This window comes from Trachemys scripta, chromosome 1 (assembly GCF_013100865.1).
Source record: "Trachemys scripta elegans isolate TJP31775 chromosome 1, CAS_Tse_1.0, whole genome shotgun sequence".
NCBI classification, from domain to species: Eukaryota; Metazoa; Chordata; order Testudines; family Emydidae; genus Trachemys; species Trachemys scripta.
Genome location: NC_048298.1, coordinates 135423558 through 135447004, shown reverse-complemented (window position 1 = coordinate 135447004; position 23447 = coordinate 135423558). Strand labels below are relative to the sequence as shown.

Sequence of the window (23447 nt, the reverse complement as noted above, 5' to 3'; positions counted from 1 at the left end):
AATGCCTCGGTTAGGCGTGTTCTAACACGAACCTACACACAGCTCCTTCGGGCTGGATTTTATCTTTGATTGCTCCCTCCCGCGGCTGCTTTTCTGCTGGACGTCGGCTATGTTGTTTCCTGGTTAACTTGCAGCTGTCTTCTGGGAAGCTGGTGTCCTATGGCCAATGTGCTGCTCTTCGCTGTACAGACGAGACGGGTTTCAGCTGCACTGACTATTAAGGAGATTATCTATTCAGACGGATAGAAATGGCCAGGACACTGTGATTCTCTCTAGCTCCCAGACTGACTAAGACAGCCTGTGCTGCCTAGAGTTACCACACAGGGCAGTCCTAGCACTGGCCTGGACAGAGAGCCCACACTATGGTATGTCAGATGGTCATTCAGAACCTAATCAGTAAGTGTTAAGAACAAGCTCTAACAGGGTGAACAGGAAGCCCTCTGAGATTCTGCTGCCACTGATGGTCACATCTGAAGAAGGAAGCTCCCTGACACACTCCTACCACTAATGTACCACTGCCATTCCCACTCCGTTCAGGAAGCCCTGAGCAGTCTGGATTCCACAAAGGGAGCAGGGGCTGTTCCCTTCTCCCTTGGATACAGCTGACCCCACTGGTAACATCCCAGCTCTGTGGTTTTAGTGGCCTGGCTACGATTGGACACACACAGCTCTGTGGGGTTCAATTTTAGAGGTTTCTTCTTTCCCTACATTTGTTTTCTTAACTAATTTATCAGATGAGCAGCATTCAAGGCTCACTTTTATTTGCCCAAAAAGACAGAATCATTTTTCACACTGTTCTGCCCTACGCCAAGGAGGGTGGTTACATGATGATCCGAGACTGAAGCGAAGATGACATCAGAAGTGGACTCGTCACTCATATATGGTCACAGCCGGAGTTTTAGAATTGTATTGGATGTTTTAGCTGCACAAAGTTTTAGATAAACCCTCTGATAATGTCTAAAAAGGTGAATATTGTTTCTATTGGTTCCTTCTCGCAGCTGATGCCAGCCTCTGAATCTATATATTTCCCTTCCACTGCTTTGTTATCACTTGTCAGACACAGAGGAGCCCTGGCAGAGTATTTTGGTGCAGCCAGTGCAGTGTCAGGAGGGGACAGGTAGTCCGGCTGGCAATGAAGGGACATCTCTCCACTCAGCTGCTTTGGTTTCTCCTCTTTCTTCAGGACACCATGGGTAAGTGTCTGATTTATTTTACTTTATGAATTGGGCAGATGAGAGCTAGAAATAGAGTTTTGAATCCACTAGAAATGGGGTTTTATTCCAGACATCAATGAAACAAAAGGAAAGCAGGCAATTGGGTTTAAGTAAATGTGTGTGTGTAATTATCTCCCTGTTGGTTATTCTGAGAGAGGAAGTTTATATATTTGCAATAATCATAGCTTTGACCCAGTCCCAGACTGTGTGTACTTTATAAAATACCCCAGTCTTGTAGCACTGTGAGCCCAGAGTTGGTTTTAGTGGACTAATGGCTTCAGTGCTTAGAAACTCCTGATAAACAAACTAACCACAAGAAAAGCAAAGTGGGCTTCTGTATTGTGACCTCCACCCTCATCCCCTGTCCAGCTCTGTGCCTGTGTATGGGACCTGTGAATAATTCCTGATATACAGTCCATACAATTTAAAATAACACTGCTGTCCTGTGTGCATCAAACATGCCAGGCCAACTTCAGCAGGGTTTGAATGATCCACTTGTAAGACATTGAACTGTCCATTAGCAGCCTGTTCTGTGAGTTACTGCAGTCTGAGACGCTGCTGTTCTGTAGCTGCAGTATGAACGGGTGAAGCTGAAGATGAAAGTTAGATTTTAGAAACCTCAAATATTTTGCTAGAGATAAACCGTGGTATCACAGCTGGTATGTACAGATCACAGATAGCTCTGCAATGTCTGTTCCTGGGAGTGTAGGTGCTGAGGATTCCAGAGCAAGATCATTTTCTGGAGCAGCTAATGTGGGGTTTGTACCTGAACGGCCAAAGAAATTCAAAGAGAATTAGCTGGAGTTTGATTTCGTGATAAAACTGACTTTTATGACAGGGAAACAGCAGAGAATTACACTGGGATTCCTGGATAAGCAGACTGACATGGCATGAGTGAATGCTCCATAAGAAATCATGGGGCCCTATTCTCCCCACAGGGTTGGAGTGACTCCCATTAGCCAAGATGGGTGTCCTTTGTACCCTGCATCAGATAGATTGGACCTAATATACATTAATGTTATTGGGGATATTTACCCTTATTGCGTGGAGTATCCCCAGAAAAGCCTGTATATAAAGAATTCTGTGCAGCTGAATGCACTGAAAACATTAAATGCTGAGTATCAGAGGGGTAGCCGTGTTAGTCTGGATCTGTAAAAAGCAACAAAGAGTTCTGTGGCTTATGCTCCAGTACGTCTGTTAGCCTATAAGGTGCCACAGGACTCTTTGTCACTTATTAAATGCTGATGGGCTTTAAAATTCAAGCACATAAGAGCTAAAGTGACTCAGTAATGAGCCAGTTTCCTTTGCTTTGTTATATCTGGTGAGGCAGAGCAGAGGCAGGGGACTTTGTGTGTTTGTGTGAAGGGGTGGGGAGACAGGCAGAGGGAGAGAGAGACAGAAGTTGTGGGCTGTGTTGGGGGTGGGGAATAAGGAAAAGTGATAAGCAAGCCTTGGATTGGTTGCTTGAGAAAATTTGTATTTTACTAGATCCTGCGAGGAGGGAAGGGGGCAAGTGGCTACTTCCTTATCTCGGGGTAGGTTAATGTGATGTTTCCAAAGATACACAGCATGAAAGTTTAGAACCAACAGTGCAGGTACTTTGACTGCTGAGGGAAAAGAAATAAGCGCATTGCCAGAATTGTAAGTATGTGGGTTTTGGGTAATTCCTGGATCACAAGGTTTGTGGGAGAGCAGTGAATACACTATGACATGACATAGGGATTGCTGACTATAGGCTGCTTACGGGGTTGAGAGCTCAAAGAATCATAGAAGATTAGGGTTGAAAGAGACCTCAGGAGGTCATCTAGTCCAATCCCATGCTCAAAGCAGGACCAATCCCCACCTAAATCACCCCAGCCAGGGCTTTGTCAAGCCGGGTCTTAAAAACCTCTAAGGATGGAGATTCCACCACCTCCCTAGGTAACCCATTCCAGTGCTTCACCCTAGTGAAACAGTGAAACAGTGTTTCCTAATATCCAGGAACGGCTCTGGCTTTTTGGCCGCACCAAGCAAAAAAAAAGATGGGGCGGCCAGAACAGCAAAGCAAACAAAAAAAACCTGCGGCACAGCCGGAGCGCGGGTGCAGGGACCGGCTGGGGGGGGGGAGGGGAGAAGGTGAGGGAGCGGGCGGGGGAGAGAGAGAAGGGGGCGGCCAGGGCTACAGCAGGGGCGCTGCCACGCGGGAGGAAAGAAAGGGGACTGCCCTGGTTCTCCGGGCCGCTGCCCCCTACAGGGCGGACGGAGCGGAACAAGAACAAAAAAAAAAAAATCGGCCGTGCCGCCCTAGGATTGGGCAGAATGCCGCCTCCAACAATCTGCCACCCCAAGCACCAGCTTGCTCAGCTGGTGCCTGGAGCCGGCCCTGCTAATATCCAACCTAAACCTCCCGCACTGCAACTTGAGACCATTGCTCCTTGTTCTGTCATCTGCCACCACTGAGAACAGCCGAGCTCCATCCTCTTTGGAGCCCTCTTCAGGTAGCTGAAGGCTGCTATCATATCCTGCCTTACTCTTCTCTTCTGCAGACTAAACAAGCCCAGTTCCCTCAGCCTCTCCTCCTAAGTCATGTGCTGCAGCCCCCTGATCATTTTCGTTGTCCTCCACTGGACTCTCTCCAATTTGTCCACATCCTTTCTGTAGTGGGGGGCCCAAAACTGGACATAATACTCATTTTGCCCACTCTGCAGCATCCAACCATTGACTAAAGAGGTTGTGATCTACCAGACATTGTGGTGATTCACATTGGCAGATATGATCTGGGCCTTATTCCTGGGTACACCTCATATGTTGTTTGGACTGCATCAGAGATTTGTGTCCTGGAGCTGGGATAGCTTTCTCTGATTTGGCTGAGCATCTGAATCATTGCTACAGCAACAATATGAAATCTATTAATGAATGTTGGAAGAAGATTAATCAGGAAATTGGAGTGTTCATGGCTGACCAGAAAATGTGCACTGACCTCGCAGATAAAGAACAACTGGCATTCTGCAAAAGGGGAATGCTCCAAAAATTAAAGCAATTTGTGCTTACTGTTTAGCATCCTGTGGGTGAGTGAGTGTGTTATAAAAGTAGGTGAAGAGCTTGCACATTTCAGCAACTGTGGGGTTGGCAGGGTAAAGCTATGTGTGTTAACAGGGTATATTGGAGCATTGCTGAAAGAGGGCAGAGCTAAGGGTGAATGGGAAACCTTAACTCTGCATTTCCTGGTTGAGTTTTGCTCCGCTCGAAGTTCTGCAAGGGAACGACGTACCACCAAGCAACCTTAACTCTATTAATGTAGCTTTTGATTGGTGCCTCACTTATAATTTTCTTTATTCTTTCAAATGCCTGTTCTTGTTGCTCTGCACATTGCCACAATACATCATTGTGTGTTAACTAGGGTGACCATATGTCCCATTTTGGCCGGGACACCTTTGGCCGGGCCCTTTTTAAGCCCTAGCCCGGACACCTTGACTTTTTTGGCAAAACTGCGTATCATCAGTTGGCAAAAGCAAACAGGAAAAATGCCCAATTTTGCCAAAACAGTGGGGTGCCCAGAACATTCAGGGAGCGAGAATCGGTGATGTTTGGTGGGGATGTTGCCACAAATACACCCCCACGGGCAGCTCAAGGCCCATGCCCCACCCCCACCAGGAAGCTGCACAGGAGTCTGGCCAACGTATCTCTGCTATTCCCTGCCCCTCCAATCAGAGAGGAATGGGGTGTCACATACTCACTCTGCAGCCCAATCAGAGGGCAGCGCTATTGGGGCCCTAATTCAAACTCTTGTCTGCTTTCCATGGAGATGGCGGGGCCAGCTGGGCTATGGAGACACGACTGGTGGGCCCCACACCCTACTGGGCAACTGGTCTCGTAAGTGCCATCTGGGTCCCGCAGCATCCACTTATACAGGGCACCAAATGCAGCATGCCCCACCACCGCAGCCCGCACGCCAGCCTCATGCCCCCGACCCCAGGCTCGTATCCTCTCCACTCCCTGTCCTTTGGGGCCAGTCCCCAGAGCCCTCTCCAGCCCCCCTCTCCCACCCCAACCAGCCTTTTTACCTCCCCAGTACACATCCCAGCTGCCACCCATCTCCCCAGGGCTGCTATCTGGAGTCTCCTTGGTCCCTCCCGCTACCCTGAGCCTCCTTCCTGCCCCTCTGCTATCCCAGTCCCCAAAGGGGCAGCACAACACTAGATGGATCATAGTCAAATAGCTTTATCTCATGGCTCCGAGCTCAAAAGTACTCACATACACTTGCACAATCACACCCTGCTTTGCTGCCCAGATCCCAGATCATACCCACTCTTCTTTCCCCTATCCCTGCTATTAGGTTCAATTGGGGGCATGGAGGAATATTGGGGGGGGGGATAAGTGGCAATGCCAGGTGGCTCGAGCCAGCCCCTGTATCCTGTTTTCAGTTTAGGGAAATATGGTCACTTTAGTGTTAACTGTGTCAGGGGTTCACAGGCTTCTGATAGAGGTGCTCAGAATCTGGAAAGGTAGTTGGCCATCCTTCTAAATCACTGCACTTCCTTCACATCCTTTAATCCGGCATTTCCTTAATGGCTGTCAATTTCTCAGGGTATGGCTGTAGTCCCTCAGGAGTCAACACATTTTCCATTGTAGGGAGCCTCAGTTCTTCTCAGCTTCAACTTGTCTACATTTAGCTGAATATTCTACTCCCAGGACTTGTTTAGGAATTGTCACAGCTTGATATCATGGTCCTGGGTTGCTTCTTTCTTGACATCTCCTCTTACAATAAGAATGTCATCAGCTGCAATTGTGATGCCTGGAAGTCCCTGTTGTGCCTGGTTCAGTTTACATTGGAACACCTCTGGGGCTGGGCTGATGTCCATAGGCATTTGTACCCAGTAGTATATGACAAAAGACATGGCAAAGGTTGTCAGGTGCCTGAATGTCTTATCTAGCTCAATATGTCAGAATCTATTCTTCACATCACAAACAAGGAGCACTTTTGCCCTGGATAAATCGGGCAGTATGTCTTCCATTGTTATGTGGTTTTGAATCAATGCAGATCCTCAGTTTACCTAAAGGTTTTTTCATCACTGCTGGGCTGCTGTTCCACTGTCTGCAAGTAATAATACCTCTTCTTTTCAGACTTGTCAGTTTCTTCTTACTTGGTTATGCCAAGGTTGACAGAGCTCTGCATTTCAGTAGTCTCACTGGCTACACATGGGGGCAAATTTCCAACTTGAGCTTGCCCCCTAGGTGCCCATTTTCTTGAAATATGTCCTTATATTCTATTAGACTGCACAGGGCCCAAGGTGACTGTCCTTTCTCCTCTCTCAAGTTGAGGATAATGTAGTGTTGTACAGTGATCAAATCCATGGCTCACACTGCCCTGCTGCCCAGCAGTAAGTGGTACTCTGGTGTATAAATTCCAAACTATAATGTGTCTTGTTTCATGGATTTCTTACTGACAGCCTGCATTTGCCTACTGGCCTCAGAATAATTTTATTGTACATCACTAGCACTTGGTCACATTTTCCCAGTCTAATTTGAATGCTTATCAGTGTTGCTGGCACTACGGTGTAGCTGGCTTTGCAGTCCAGTTGGAATTGAACTGGCCATTGGACTAATAGCATAGTTGCAAATATGGCAGTAGAATAGCTGGCAGCCTTTTTCTGTAGTGTGTGTACACTGAGAGTCTTTGAATATGCTAAAGTTATATTGCAGATATCATCTCCATTGGAGGTCTCTGCATCTTCAGTCATTGCATGTACTTCTCCTTTTTTCTTCCTGGTGTATCTGGGGCACTGGGACAAAAAGTAGTTCTGTTCCCCAGTCCCCTTGAATCATTGCCCATAGGTGGGGCATTTTTCTTTCTGCCTTTTGTGTTGCTTTCCATAGTGTATGCATTGGACGATGATGTCTGCATTCTCAATCAGTCTCTCTTCTGCTTCCTGAATTCCATTAGTTTGAGCTTATGTACTTGTTCTGCACTAGTGGCTGTCATTGTTCTGATCCTTTCCCTGGACAGTTCAGCTGTCCTTGCTATTTGGAGGCATTTCTTCAGGGTTAGATCTATTTCTCTCAACAATCTCTCCTGTAAACTGGAATCACATATCCCACAAATGATTCTGTCTCTGATTAAGGAATCTTTAAAGTCTCCAAAGTTACATGTGGATGCCAGAGTTCTTAGAACTGTAAAAAGTTTCTCTTCCCTCTTCTGCTTCTTGGTTTCATGTTAAAAAAAAACCAACCCAGTATGTCTGTACAATCTCATTCTGTCTGGGGTTGCCAAGGGGATGCTATGAAGCACCACAGAGAAGCCTTTAAATACATTTAAATATATATTTTTTGTCCCAAGTCTGATACAGGCATTCCCATAGAGAGGTGAAAGGTCAGAAGAAACACCAACTTTATTAATCTGACTCAGTACTAGAGAATGAATCCCCTCAACAAAAGGGACACTGAGATGGGTCTAGAGCTCCTGGACCCCCATAATAATCATTGTGCTCTGGGTAGGGTTGCCAACTTTATAATCACACAAAACCGAACAGATAGCCTGGCCCCTTCCTTGAGGCCACGCCTCCCTCTCACTACATTCCCCTTCCCTTGGTGGCTTGCTCTCCCCCACCCTCACTCACTTTCACTGGGCTGTGGCAGGGGGTTGGGGTGCTGGAGGGGGTGAGGGCTCTGGCTGCGGTGTGGGCTCTGGGTGGGGCTGGGGATGAGGGGTTTGGGATGTAAGAGGGGGCTCCAGGCTGGGGGGTGGGACCGAAAGATTTGAAATGTGGGAGGAGCTGCGGGTTGAGGCTGGGGGTTGGGGTGTGGGAGGAATGAGGGTTCTGGTGTGGGGCTGGGGATGAGGGATTTTGGGTGCAGGAGGTGGCTCCAGGTTTGCAGGGGCTCAGGGCTGGGGCAGGGAGTTGGGGCTCAGGGTTGGAGCACAGGCTTACCTTGGACGGCTCCCGGTCAGCGGGGCAGTGGGGCTAAGGCAGATTTCCTGCCTGTCCTGGCTCCGGGCTGCACCCCGGAAGCAACCAGCAGGTCTGGTTCCTAGGCTGGGGGGGGCATCAGGAGGCTCCGTAGCACGCACTGCTTTCACCTCAGGCACTGCAGGAGTGTGGAGCTGGAGACCTGCTGGCCGCTTCCGGGGTGCAATGTGGTGCCCCAGGACAGGTAGGGACTAGCCTGCCTTAGCCCTGGAGCACCACCGACCGGGCTTTTAATGGCCCGGTCGGCGTTGCTCTCCAGAGCCGCCAGGATCCCTTTTTAGACTATGTGTTCCAGTCGAAAACTGAACACCTGGTCATCCTAGCTGTGGGGAGGGGGAGTCAGGAACTCAGCTGTCTCTAGGCTTGGTTGCCTAGCAACCCAATGAGTTCATCTGGGCCCAATAAAACCTCGCTACATGACTGTGCTCCCTGATTGATCAGAAGAGCCGACAGATCACCATTTAAACCCTATAGCAACAGCAGCTCAGTGGCTGCTTAATGCATTCCATGCCTGCAGTCAGACCCCTGTCCAGCCCTTACTCCAGCCCTTGCCCACTCCACTCAGCCCTAGTCCCTGCCTGCCTCTGAATTCCTGATTCCTGGCTCTGACCATTGGCTTGCTCCTGACCACAACTCCTGCTCTGACCACTAGGACGCACCACCTACAGCTTAGTGTGTGGCAGGGGGTTGTTTTAGTCATGAGATATGCATATGTGTGGACAGCTGTAATTGAAGCTAGAGGGAGCCCTCTACTCTGAGGGCTCTGATGTCTTCTGACCCCTAGGATGGAGTTGCAGCCTCATTACTGGAGAATGAATGTGCTTTATAAAAACTAAATAAAAAATACTCAGCACAGATAAATCTGCATTTACACTTTGTAACCAGCAGGTAAATGCAGATGTTGGAAGAGCTCCTGAGACCATGGGACTGGAGTTTGTTAGTAATTTATATTTCATGGCAATGGAAAATTGAGGAGAGGAATTTAAGAAGAGGCAAATCCATGCTACTGTCAGACTGTGATCAGCTAATACAGAAATTAGATACAAAAATTCTCCAACCCGAGGGTGGGATCTAACCCCTGTAGTGGAGAGCAATGGATATGGAAATCACACTTCACTGGTGAGGAGAGTCTAAGGATTTGGAGATCAAAGTGACCTTGCAAATGCTTGACTTGTCAGGAGGGTGGGGGAACTTCCCAGGGGGTACTGAGGGACAAGGGACTGATTCCTTTCCTCTAGAGGGCACCTAGTCAAACACTGCTTTGTGGAAATGCTGATGTGATCTCACAGTAATGTGATGATGAACTCTAGCACGTGGATAAGGACAGCATGCAGGGCTTAAAAATGCAATGGGAAGAGACTGGTAGCAGAGGTTTGGAGACACAGCGGCAGGGGTGCTGTGCCAGATTGTCTCTGACAAGGGGGTCAGAACATGGATTTTGCTTTCAAGAGATGTGAACTCACCTGCTCTTTTCTCTGTAACTATTCAAGGGAAGCCCAGCTCACTGGGCTTTACCAAAGTTTCACATGGTGTTTCTTATCAAAATGGTTTCTTTTATTTTATTCTGATTTTCCGTGTCTCTAATCAATCTTGTTTTAAGAAAACTTCTGTTGTTGGGGTAATTTCCTACTCTCTGCCCCCAAGAGACGGGTGTCACTCAGCCCTTAGGGAGAGGTGCTGAGGGGATAGGATTTTCTGAAGTCTAACACCCTGACTCAGTCTCAGGCCAGAGGCAGGGACAAAAGTGTCCTCTCCCATGAGGCAGTCTGGCAGAGGTCAGAGGTCAAGTCCACACAAGGGGAAAAGCCAAAGGACAATGATGTGGGGGTACAGGTGACACCCCCACTCTGTAATCCTTATGGAACACATTTACTGATCTGAGACTGGTGGGTCAGAGGTTTGGGGGAGATGGGAGCAGAGTTGGTAAGGAAAATGAGCTATGTGGGCACTGAGGGGTGAGCAGCAGTTTGGGGGAGGAGAGGACTAAGAATACATGGCTGGTTCTCCTTTACAGGTGGTTGCACATGAAGGGAGGAGCTGGTGCCCAATAGCGGGTGGGGCATGTTTTCTGGGGAGTGCGTGGGGAGAAGGATTGATGGATGGACGGTGTGGGCCTGGTGAGGGAGGGGAGGAGACTGTCAGGACACTGCTGCTGTAAATATCCCAACAGTGATGGTACTCAACATCCAGTAGGCCAGAGAGCTGAGAAAGGAGGAGACCCCTCGTACTTTTGCCCTAGTGATAGGCCTGAGTGGTGGAGCAGGAAGTAAACCCCAGGGCCCCTGTGAGATACTGTCCTGGTCAGAGGAATTATTAACAACAGTGTGGGGGGGAAGGGGGCTTTGTACTCTCTGTAACTCTGTTCTGTGTCTGTTTGAAGGTGCTGATGAGCTGAGGCTGGTGAATGGAAACAGCTCCTGTTCTGGGAGAGTGGAGGTTAAACATCAGAATCGGTGGGGGACAGCATGTGGTGGTAACTGGAACATGAAAGGTGCTGTGGTGGTTTGTAAGCAACTTGGATGTGGCTCTGCTCTTAAAGCCCTTAATCGAGCTCCTTTTGGAAAAGGATCTGGACCAACTTGGCTGTATCGAGTTAATTGTCATGGTAACGAGTCAGCTCTCTGGGACTGCAGTCATCAAGGATGGGGTACATTCAAATGTAAACACGAAAATGATATTGGAGTGATCTGTTCAGGTAAGATGAGGGAGAAGGCAATGAACCCAAAGTTTGTGACATTCCTGGGCACTCAGAGCTGGACTGTGCCCTGCACTTGGTCCGTGTAGAGCCAACCAGTCCCTCCCTGAGCTCCCCTGGGCAGACTGGGGATGAGCAGGCTGCACCATCCTCTGGGCTGCCGACAGGGGGCAGCTGGGACAGTTGTCATGGGCTAGGGGTGGGGTGGGTGGCCCCATTAGCAGGTCTGTGCTGGTACGTGCCTGGGTACAACAGCCCAGTGTCTCCCTGGGGCAGCAGCAGCAGCTGTGACCTGCCTGTGGCTGCTGGAGCTGGGATAGGAGCCAGAGGGGCGAGTGCTGTGGAACTTTCCCCAGAGTTCCCTGGGGCAGCAGGAGAGGAGCCCTGAGCCTGACAGTTCTTCAGATTAGGTCAGTTTGTACCTATTTTGGCCCCAGCTATGACCTATGGCAGCACAAAGGGGCCACAAAGTCACTAAAAGCCCTATCTCCACCCATTCTGAGCAAATACACATGGCATAAATGCCCTCCTCCAGAGGCCCTGAGCTAGAGTAACCCCCAGCAGATGGAGGTGCATTGGCTCCTATCTCAATCTCTGTGCCAGGTTCAGCACTGGTGCAAGGATATAGAAGGGTCAAGGGTCTCTCTCTCTAGAGATGTTTCTGGGTTTCCTGTGTAAAGTGAGTCCTGCAGCTGCACTGTCTCTTGTGATCTTGGTGCAACTGACTGAGCTGCACCATCCTTATTCCCCAGTATTTTTATACTAGAAATGCACACGTGCAGACAGCAGCTTATTTGCATAATGTGAGGAGCCAAACATGGGAGTCTTGTAGCCACAAACTCATTCTACTAGGCCTGTTCTTGTCTCTGTGGCAGCAGCTCTGGGCTTGTAAATCCTGAATTTGAGGGCCTGTCACTGCGGTTTGGGGACTTGGAGACTATCCAGAGGATATAGAGGAACCTGACCGGCTGTCTGGGAATTAGGCACAAGCATTTACAAGGCAAATATTGAATAAATGTGGAGTGGAAGCCTACCTGTCTGAGAAACCCTCACTCCCATAAGTCCCACTCTGGTGTACCCCATTTTGAGGGGTGTAACTCATTGTGGTCTCAAAGTGACCGATGAGCCACTTACATTGACTGTCCACTCACATATATTATTGAAAATAATTTTCATCAGAAATGAAGAATCATTTCCCAGAAGTTACAGAGTCATTTATACTAAAGGACAGGGTCACAAAGCATTTTAAGATTCCTGCACTAATTAGTTTTGTGTCCTTCATTTCAGGTCTTTGTCACACATTGCATCCCAAGTCTGGGCCTTGGCAATTTGTGAGCTCTGCTCCCAGGCCACAGCCACTGTATAGTTGCCCAGAGTCTGTGCTAGGGCAATATTCACATGTATTGGCCTTCAAAATGACCCATTCCCCTTCCTGATAAGCAGTATGTTGAAAGGCCCCACTTTACCAACCAATAATCAGCTGAGCTTCTTTGCCACTTTCCTTGTCTTCCACCTGTCTTGCCTGCATGGCCCCTCTGTGGCCTTCATATCCTGCACCTGCTGAAAACCTGTATGGACAATGATCCATATTGCACCAAGCCAAATACACCTCTACCCCAATATAACGCAACCCGATATAACACGAATTCGGATATAACGCGGTAAAGCAGTGCTCCGGGGAGGTGGGGCTGCGCACTCCGGCGGATCAAAGCAAGTTCGATATAACACGGTTTCACCGATAATGCGGTAAGATTTTTTGGCTCCCGAGGACAGCGTTATATCGGGGTAGATGTGTACATCACAATTCCCATAGTCTACATGCCAGGCAGAGAGTTATGTACACCGAGGCAGTAGAGGGGGAGAACCATGAAAATGGATGTGTCTCATCAAGGGAGAAGAGCAGAGATACCAGCCTGGAGCATGACATTGATAGGTATTATTATCAAGTAGGATCCCTATACGCCAGCTTTGCACTTCTGTTTAGAGCCACTTATGTCTGCACTGGTTTACACCAGCCACTTACACCAACATTACCCAGTCTTATCTGGAGAAGAAGAACAGAATAGATTTGCTACCCTTTCCCAAAGGATAAGACACATTACCCCTCAGGTCAATGAATATTTCAGATCTTACCCAAATACATGCTTACAACCAATTCTTATTAACTAATCTAAGATTTGTTAAAAAATAAAGAAAGAGTTTCTGTGGTTGGCAGATCATTATACATACAGATTAGGGCTGTCAAGCAATTAAAAAAAATTAATCGTGATTAATCGCACTGTTAAACAATAATAGAATACCATTTATTTAAATAGTTTAGGATATTTTCTACATTTTCAAATATATTGATTTCAGTTACAACACAGAATACAAAGTGCATGGTGCTCACTTTATTTTGATTACAAATATTTGCACTGTAAAAAACAAAAGAAATAGTATTTTTCAATTCACCTAATACAAGTACTGTAGTGTAATCTGTTTATCATGAAAGTTGAATTTACAAGTGTAGAATTATGAACAAAAAATAACTGCATTCAAAAATAAAACAATGTAAAACGTTAGAGCCTACAATTCCACTCAGTCCTACTTCTTGTTCAGCCAGTTGCTCAGAAAAACAAGTTTGGTTACATTTTCAGGAAATAATGCTGCCCACTTCTTGTTTACAATGTCACCAGAAAGTGAGAGCAGGCATTCTCATAGCACTGTTGTAGCTGATGTTGCAAGATATTTATGTGCCAGATGCACTAAAGATTCATATATCTCTTCATGCTTCAACCACCGTTCCAGAGGACATGCGTCCATGCTGATAATGGGTTCTGCTCGATAACCATCCAAAGCAGTGTGGACCGACTCATGTTCATTTTCATCATCAGAGTCAGATGCCACCAGCAGAAGGATTGATTTTCTTTTTTGGTGGTTTGGGTTCTGCAGTTTCCACATTGGATTGTTGCTCTTTTAAGACTTCTGAAAGCATGCTCCATACCTCGTCCCTCTCAGATTTTGGAAGGCACTTCAGATTCTTAAACCTTGGGTCGAGTGCTGTAGCTATCTTTAGAAATCTCACATTGTTACCTTCTTTGTGTTTTGTCAAATCTGCAGTGAAAGTGGTCTTAAGATGAACAACATGTTCTGGGTCATCATCCGAGACTGCTATAACATAAAATATATGGCAGAATGTGGGTAAAACAGAGTAGGAGACATACAATTCTCCCCCAAGGAGTTCAGTTACAAATTTAATTAATTCATTATTTTTTTAACAAGCATTATCAGCATGGAAGCATGTCCTCTGGAATGGTGGCTGTAACATGAAGGGGCACACAAATGTTTAGCATAACTAGCACATAAATACTTTGCAATACTGGCTACAAAAGTGTCATGCAAATGCCTGTTCTCACTTTCAGGTGACATTGTAAATAAGAAGAGGGCAGTATTAGCGCCCATAAATGTAAAAAAAACTTGTTTGTCTTAGCAATTGGCTGAACAAGAAGTAGGACTGAGTGGACTTGTAGGTTCTGAAGTTTTACATTCTTTTGTTTTTGAGTGCAGTTATGTAACAAAAAAAATCTACATTTGTAAGTTGCACTTACATGATAAAGAGATTGCACTACAGTACTTGTATGAGGTGAATTGAAAAATACAATTTCTTTTGTTTGCCATTTTTGCAGTGCAAATATTTGTAATACAAATAATAATATAAAGTGAGCACTGTCAACTTTGTATACTGTGTTGTAATTGAAATCAATATAGTTAAAAATGTAGAAAAACATCCAAAATATTTAATACATTTCAATTGGTATTCTATTGTTTAACAGTGCAATTAAAACTGTGATTAATTGCAATTAATTTTTTTAATTGCAATTAATGATTTTTAGTTAATCGCGTGAGTTAACTGTGACTAATCAACAGCCCTAATATAGATATGAATAAATTCCTTAGGTCAATTTAAGTGGAGAACTGGCAAGGCTTCTGATTTGTAAAAGCCTTCTGGAATCAATTTAAAAGCTATAGTCCATTAGACAATCCACGTATAGAGTTTGGTCAAATTCTTCCATGAGAATTTGCAGGGTAATCCAGGCACACCTGGAGACCTCAGTCTTACTTCTTGAACTTCCCCTGGTGAAGTTAAAGTAGATCTGAAATAAACAGGATCAGGACTGAGACCCTTTATAGTTCCCAAGCAGGCTGAGAAGCCTTTTGTCACCACAGGTATTTCTTGGATGAAGAATAGGTAATGTACATTGTTGCTTTGAAGCTAAATTTTCTAGGCACACACGGGTATCTAGCTGCATTAATTAGCATAAGGTTATTAATGATTCAAGCACTTCATAGGTAGTTTGCTACAAACTTCAACGAGAAATAAAGACAATGATATTATTACACCACAAGCTTCATCTAATTGCTAATATTCCTTTTTGATCTCTGAATCAATAGAATATAGTAACAGATAGGAACAGAAGTTTATCACCTACAAGCTAATGCAATCACATTGTTAACTTCTAACAGATATAGGTAACCACAGACAAATACAATTAGTATCTACTTCTACTTCTCTAACATTTGCACTTTTATATTTCGAAGATTCTGGTCTTTGAGAAATTGGCCCTATATTTCTGGGCTGGAGTTTATTCAGCTTGCATATCATTATTATTACCGGTTTGGATTATGTTCCGTTTGCGCATAACAAGTGTGATCAAGTCATTATCACTTTCACCTGAGCAAACCACTAATTTTTATTTCTGTGATCAGTACCACTTTATTTTGAATAGTCATTGGGCCAGAGAAAGAGAGAGCAAAAATGACTATAACCTGGTGGTTGGGGCAGTCAGCTGGCAGAGGGAGAACCAAATTCATTTTCCTGCTTACATTGAACTATTTCATTATTTATACACAATGGAACAGCTTCAATAGGAGAGACTGAGAAAGACCCACATCAGAATGCCTCATAGCCCAGTGGCTGGGGCACTGTTTTGCATATGGAAGTCTCAAGTTCAAACTCCTTCTCCATATCATGCACAGTGGGCAACTGAATCTGGGTCTCCCACATGCCAGGTGAGTACCTAAACTACTGTGCTAAAGTTTATAAGAGAGGCTCCTCCTCCAGCCATTTTGTAAATCTAGCTCTTCAAAAATGCCCAGAAACAAAATGTTTTGGGTAAAATAAAATGTTTCATTTGACTGAAAATGAACTTTTCTGATTCACCAAAATGTTTTGGATTTTTCAGATTTGGTGAGAATCAAAGTGATTTTTTTATCATTATTTTTCAGGCCTGCCAGAGAACTGAAAACTAAATTATTCACCAGCTCTGCTCATTAATAAGCTACTCTAATTCTTCTTGTTTATTACCCAGATTCCTAAAATTGGTGTATAGGCCATTAAATAATTGTGTCTTTCCACATCCTTTGATGCTTTGATTTATTTTATTCTCAACATCATGTTTTGTGCTAAAGGAGTGCTTATTTGTTCCCCCTTTTTTCCCTCACCTTTTGTTGTTAGTTTAATGCCCTCCTGACCAGGGCTGCCGAGAGCAGGTTCGGGCCCCGGTGAAAAAAAAATTTCGGGCCCCCCCAGCAAGGGCGGACCGGCTAAACAGGGCCAACGATGGGGGGGGGAGCCGGGCCCCCTTCCGGACCGCCGGGCCCCAGTAATTTGTACTGGCTTCCCCCCGCCCCAGCTTCTCCCCCAACTCTTGTTGGCCCTGCTCCTGACTAGTCTAGCCGGCTTGTTCCCTAGAGCAGAGGTTCTCAAACTGTGGTCTGTGGATCAATAGTGGTCCGCGAGCTCCATTCAAGTGGTCCGCAGATAGTTCCCTCTAAGGTGAGCACCTGGGCAGCCACACACAAGAGAATGAAGGGCCACCCACCTAATTAGTGGAGCCATTCAGGCGTGGCTCCACTAATTAGGTGCCTGGGCCCTGGAGAAGATGCACATGTAAGGTGAGGTGGTGGCCTTGGGAGGAATAGGGGGTAGGTGGGACGGGGAAGTGGGGTGAGAAGAGAGGGTGGGGAGAATTTGGGATGTGCAGGGCTGCAGCAGCCAGAGAAAGAGGTGACTTTCCCCAGCTCCAGGGCTGCAGCTGTCTGGGAGAGATGGCCTCCTTCCCAGCCTTAGCTCTGTGGCTGCTCTGGTGGGGGAGAGACCCCCCTTCTTTCCAGCCCCAGCTCAGGGGCTGCTGCCGTGGGGGACAGAGGGCACATCCACCACATTAGGAAAGTAAGACTACTGATATTGAAATATGAGTTGTGTGCTTTTATTGGCAGAACAAAAAAAGTTAATTATTAAGTTGTTTTATTTTTATATAGCACTTTTATCCAAAGTGCTTTACAATAGTTAGCTAATGGTACAAACAACATTTGAAAAGATCATTAAGTGGTCGGCCAAGACCCTCAGCAATTTTCAAGTGGTCCATGAAAAAAAAAAGTTTGAGAACCACTGCCCTAGAGGATTGGTTCCCCTTCCACAGAGCTGAAGGCCATCCAAACTGTACCATAGAATGTTCCACAAAACCAAAACTCTCTACCATACACCACTTACCTAGCCAGTGGTTCACTTGCAGAATCTTCTGCCTTCTGTTGTCCTTCGCTTGCAGAACAGGAAGGAGCTCTGAGAAGATAACTCAGATATTCTTCTCTTTCAGCACCTAAGTTCCCTGAAGCCATCTATAATCTGTGAGGTATCTCGGGAAGCAGTGTCATTAGTGCCAATATGCACATCACCAGTGGATCCTTGCCCATTGACTTCAGAAGACTATCCAATCTTGGAGTGATGTCTCATGTCTTGGCTCTGGAAAGACAGCACACCTCCTGTTTTCCAGCTGTCCCTTGCAGAATGTTCTTTCCATTCTTAGGTGTGGTCTACACCAGTGGTTCTCAATCAGGGATCTGGGGCCCCCTGGGAGGGAGTGGGCAGGTTTCAAGGAGTCTGCCCAGCAGAGCCAGCATTAAACTCACTGGGGCTCAGGGCAGAAAACTGAAGCCCCATTGCATGGGGCTGAAGCCTGAGGCCCTGAGCCCCCACCACCTGGGGCTGAAACCAAAGCCTGAACAACTTAGCTTTGGGGGGCTCCCTATGGCATGGTGCCCCAGACAATTGCCCTGCTTGCTACCCCCTAACATCGGCCCTGGCTATTATATGCAGAAAATCAGTTGTTGTGGCACAGGTGGGCCGTGGAGTTTTTATAACATGTTGGAGGGGTGTGGGGGGAGGGGCAAGGAGGCTCAGAAAGAATAAGGTTGAGAACCCCTGGTCTACACTACAGACTTCTCCCATCAACATAGCTTCCACCTCTCAGAGAAATGGAGTACCTATGTAAGCTCTCCATTCAGCATAGATAGCATCTAAATGCTGCAGTTCTGTATATGTAGAGAAGCTCTTAATATATCATCTCCCAACAAGGATCATCTTGTCTTCTTTGGATGGTTGAAGATCTCTGTGAGCACCTTTGATTGTCTTATGGGTTTGCCTGAGCAGCCATCCAGAGGTGTGTCCCATACACCTCTCTGTTTCATTCAACCAGGTGGATCTAGAGAGACATTTTCTCCGATTTCTACGCTGAGAATATAGTAACAATTGGCTACTTCTAACTTTGAGTTATTCCTCCAGGTCTTCTTCTCCATGGTGGTCACAGCCTGCACATCCTTGTCTGATTCCAGCCATGAAGAAAGCCACAGGTCCTTTTGCTTCTCATGGTTATGAATTGCCAAGCCTCCTCTCTGATTTCCTCTCTCTCTCGTTGCTTTGGGACCAGTTCCTTCCTTCCTTCCTTGAATATGGAGTGGTGCTGTTTCCTGAATTTGGTTGTCCAAGAGCTCCTAGGCCTCTCAGGTGCTCCATAGTGTCTACACCTCTCCTTTTAAACCAACAATATTTTGTTCCAGGTCAGCCACTTTATTCTTCATACACAGGAAAACCCTTCTGGTTTCAGGCAGGAAAATAAAAATGGCACATCCAATCACAGTCACTGTTTTATCACCGGCCATCATGATATTGAGCAAAGAACTGTGCCTAAAAAGAAACCTCACACAGTCCCTCCTATAGACCCCCTCCAAAACTCTCCTGTTTGCTGATTCTGTTCACCTGTTCTGGAGTTCATCTGACAACTGATCTATATAGAAAGCCTCTCTGCTCAGCTCCATCCCCTTGTTAATAGAGAGGGATTACCCATTCAGAGACTTCAGACACCAGGCTTATCAAAGATCTAAGGATCCCAGCCACATGGCCCTCATTGAGACAAATAAACAGACCTGTCTCACCTGGCCAGGCAGCCACACAATCCTCACTGAAAACAAATGGATGGGCCAAACACCCCTCACAAAGTCCCTCTAAATGCATGATCTGAAGCTATGCATTCTGAGACTCCCTGGATGAGGTCAGGGGTCACCTCCTGGCTGGGGAAAGGCAAAGGGATTTTTGGAGTTAGCACCACCAGCAACAGGAAGGGAGCTGTATCTGTCCTCTCTTCCAGTAATAAACACATGTTCTGTGAACTGTTGCTCTGTCTGTGAAGAAGACTGGGGCTAGGCCAACACACAGTATATGCCTGGCCATCTGTTTTTGGGGTTCCTAGCAAAGCAGAATCCCTCTCTTCCCCCAATCTTTGGGCAGAAGAAAAAAAATTGGGCAGGTGATTGTCTCCCTGACCATTGCAAGTTGCAACTACTTGGTTTTACATTACATAGGGGTACTGGGCAGGCCTTATTCACTGGGGAGCTGAGCATCTGTTAGCAAGGTTCCTTGCAGGGCTGATGAGCCAGACCCTCACATCCTCTCCTCATCATCCTCTCCCAACTCCACTTTCTTCTCTCCCAGCCTTCCTCCTTCCTCCCACCCTTTCACAACCATGGGGGCCATGTTGGTAATATTTGTTTTGTGGGTTTTGTTGTTCTTATGTCTATAAACATATACACACATTGAGCAAGCGCTGCAGCTGTGGGATTGTTGCTCGTGTTCAATGCTAGCAGTTACTCTGTGGGGGCTGTGGGACTATTTCACACCAGCACATTCACAAACTGATACTCAATCCATGTCAGTTAGTGCGAAGGGAGGACAAGGGACCTGAATTTGGTTTCCTTGGTACATTCCATACTCCTTGGTACATTCCATACACAAGCATTTCACAGAGGGATAGGTTCCAGCAGACTTGGCTCTTTTTACCTCAGGCAATGTCATACTTTCCTCTCCCCAGTATAAACTCTGTTAGCTCCATCTCTTACATAAACACTATTAGAACATAAGAACGGCCATACTGGGTCAGACCAGTGTAGCCCAATATCCTGTCTCTGACAGTGGACAGAGCCAGATGCTTCGGAGGGAATGAACAGCACAGGGAAATTTTCAGTGATCCATCACTGTTGTCCAGTCCCAGCTTCTGGCAGTTGAAGGTTTAAGGAAACCCGGAGCATGGGATTGCATCCCTGACCATTTTGGCTAATAGCCTTTGATGGACCTGTTCTCCTTGAACGCATCTAATTCTTTTGTTAAACTCAGTTATGCTCTTGGCCTTCTCAACAACTTTCATGGGTTGACTGTGGATTGAATGAAGAAATACTTATTTTTGTTTGTTTTAAATCTGCTGCCTATTAATTTCATTGGGTGACCCCTAGTTCTTGTGTTATACGAAGGGGTAAATAACACTTCCCTATTCACTTTCTCCATCCTATTCATGGTATGATAAACCTCTATCATATCCCCCCTTAGTCATCTCTTTTCTAAGAGGAACAGCGCCAGTGTTTTAAATCTCTCCTTGTATGGAAGTTGTTCCATACCCCAATCATTCTTGTTGCACTTCTGTGGGCAATTCTAATATATCTTTTTTGAGATGAGGCACACATAACTGCACTCAAGGTGTGGTTTTACAATGGATTTATATATTGGCATTATGATATTTTTGTCATATTATCTATCCCTTTCTTAATAAATCCTAACAGTCTGTTGGCTTTTTTGACTGCCACTGTACATTAAACAGATGTTTTCAGAGAACTACCCGTGATGACTCCCAGATCTCTTTCTTGATCGGTAACAGCTAATTTAGACCCCATCATTTTGTATGTATAGTTGGGATTATGTTTTCCAGTATACATTTATCAACATTGAATATCATCTGCCATTTTGTTTCCCAGTCACCCAGTTTTGTGAGATCCCTTTGTAACTTTTCGCTTTGGACTTAACTATCTTGAGTACTTTTATGTTGTCTGCAAACTTTGGCATCACACTGTTTAGCCCTTTTTTCAGATCATTTATGAATATGTTAAACAGCACTGGTCATAGTACAGATCCTTGGGGGACCCAGACTCTTTCCAGTCTGAAAACTGACCATTGATTCCTACCCTTTGTTGCCTGTCTTTTAACCAGTTACTGATCCATGAGAGGACCTTCCCTCTTATCCCATAAATGCTTACTTTGTTGAAGAGCCTTTGATGAGGGACTTCGTCGAAGGCTTTCTGAAAGTCCAGTTACACTATATCCACTGGATCACCCTTGTCCACAAGTTTGTTTACCCCCTCAGAGAATTCTAATAGATTAGTGAAGCATGATTTCCCTTTACAAAAGCCATATTGATTCTTCCCCAACAGATCATGTTCATAGATGTGTCTGATAATTCTGTTCCTTACTATTGTTTCAACCAATTTGCTGGTACTGAAGTTAAGCTTACCGGCCTGTAATTGCCAGGATCTCCTCTGGAGCCTTTTAAAGAAATTGGTATCACAATAGCTATCCTCTAGTCCTCTCGTACAGAAACTGGTTTAAATGATAAGCTACATACCAGAGTTAGTAATTCTGCAATTTCATATTTCAGTTCCTGCAGAACTCTTGGGTAAATACCATTTGGTCCTGGTGACTTATTACTGTTTAATTGATTGATTTGTTCAAAAACCTCTGTGATGGGTTCCCCCCAGGTACCACCTGGAACTGGGGTACCACTGAGCTGTCTGATCCAACAGCCTGCGCTCCATCTCACACTGTGCTGCTGTGACAAGCTGCAGACATGCTCCCAATCTTACACTTCCACCAGCAAACACACAGGTAGGGACACACTCAGCTGCAGTTACATGCAAGCTCTCTGACCAGCCACTGCACGAACCAACAATAGAAAAGCTAAAGCCAAGGTAACTCTCAGCTCCCCAAACACATACCCCCTCTGGAGCAGAAACCCAAAATTATACCATGGAAACTGTACAGCACAAGCTCATAGAGGTCACACCCTCCCCCCAACCCACAATGTGGAGAGGAATATTCAACAGCCCCTCTAAGCTAAGACTCCCACACACTTTACTCCAAACTCACTGGTTTAGAGTAAAACATAAAATAAATTTATTAACTACAAAAGATAGATTTTAAGTGATTATAAGTGATAGCAGACAGATCAAAGCAGATTACTTAGCAAATAAATAAAAACATAAACTAAGCGTAATGACTGGAGGATAGCTAATATGAAGCCAATTTTTAAAAAGGGCTCCAGAGCTGATCCCAGCAATTATAGGCCGGTAAGCCTGACTTCAGTTCCGGGCAAACTGGTTGAAACTATAGTAAAGAACAAAATTTGTCAGACACATAGATAAACATCCCTCATTATTATTGAGTTATCTATTTTTATAGGCTCTCAAATCTCCTGGAGCATTTCACAATCACCAATGCCATCCTGGTCAGGTGGCTGGTAGTATATTCCTGCAGCTATATTCTTATTATTCAAGCATGGAATTTCTATCCTTAGAGATTCTGTCGCATAGTTTGATTCATTAAAGGTTTTTACTGTACGACTCTATGCTGTCTTTTGCATATAGTGCCACTCCCCCATCATCATGATCTACTCTGTCATTCGTGTATGCTTTGTATCCCAGGATTACTCTGTCCCCTTGATTATCATTGTTCCACCAAGTTTCTGTGATGCCTGTTACATCAATATCCTCATTTAACACCCGGCTCTCAAGTTTATCCATCTTAGTATTTAGACTTTCTAGCATTCATATACGAACACTTATAAAATTTGTCACTTGTTTTCTGTCTGTCATTATGTGATGCAATTGAATGGGACTCTTTTTCATTTCACTGTTTCTCTTCAGTTCTTACCTGTACTTTATCACCTTCTATCTATGGTGATAGGTTTTCCCAGATTACTGAAGGGGATGGGGGGACTTGAGCACGTTGTGTTTTGTATTGTTAAGAGGAACCCGTAAATGTTGCTGCTGACTCCACTTGGCAGAAGGGTTACATATGAATAACATTTTAAATTCAACCCTAATATACAAAATGGGCAATTCTGGTGAAAGTTTAATTTCTCTGACTAAAGAAAAACTCTTGTGCAACCTTAACTATCATGCTACTGCCATTCAAAATTTCATATGTCTCCATATTTCTCTAACTCACTTTCCCCCAATGCACTGTGTCTGCATTTCCTCTTGGATACATTTATTGTCCTCCCTTTGTTGAGTTTTGGGGCTTTTGTTGTTGTTGTTGTTGTTAACATAACGGTGTGTAGACGGAGTGTGACTGCCCCTCCCTGTCAGTCTTCGGGGGCAGTCATGCCTCCTCACTGTCATACAGGGGTGAAAGTAACATTAAACATGTACCAGTATGGGTGCCTGGCTCTGGGCCCC

General features: G+C 45.5%; 1 protein-coding gene across 1 annotated transcript in view; it reads left to right on the top strand.

The window, feature by feature from the left end:
* Positions 1 to 1070: 1070 nt before the first annotated feature.
* Positions 1071 to 23447, top strand: part of LOC117873899 (scavenger receptor cysteine-rich type 1 protein M130-like) — a 32785-nt gene continuing 10408 nt past the window's right edge. Inside the window, 1 exon segment of the mRNA XM_034763826.1 lies at positions 1071 to 1193. Coding sequence (XP_034619717.1) covers positions 1133 to 1193 — 61 coding nt within the window. The 5' untranslated portion in view covers positions 1071 to 1132.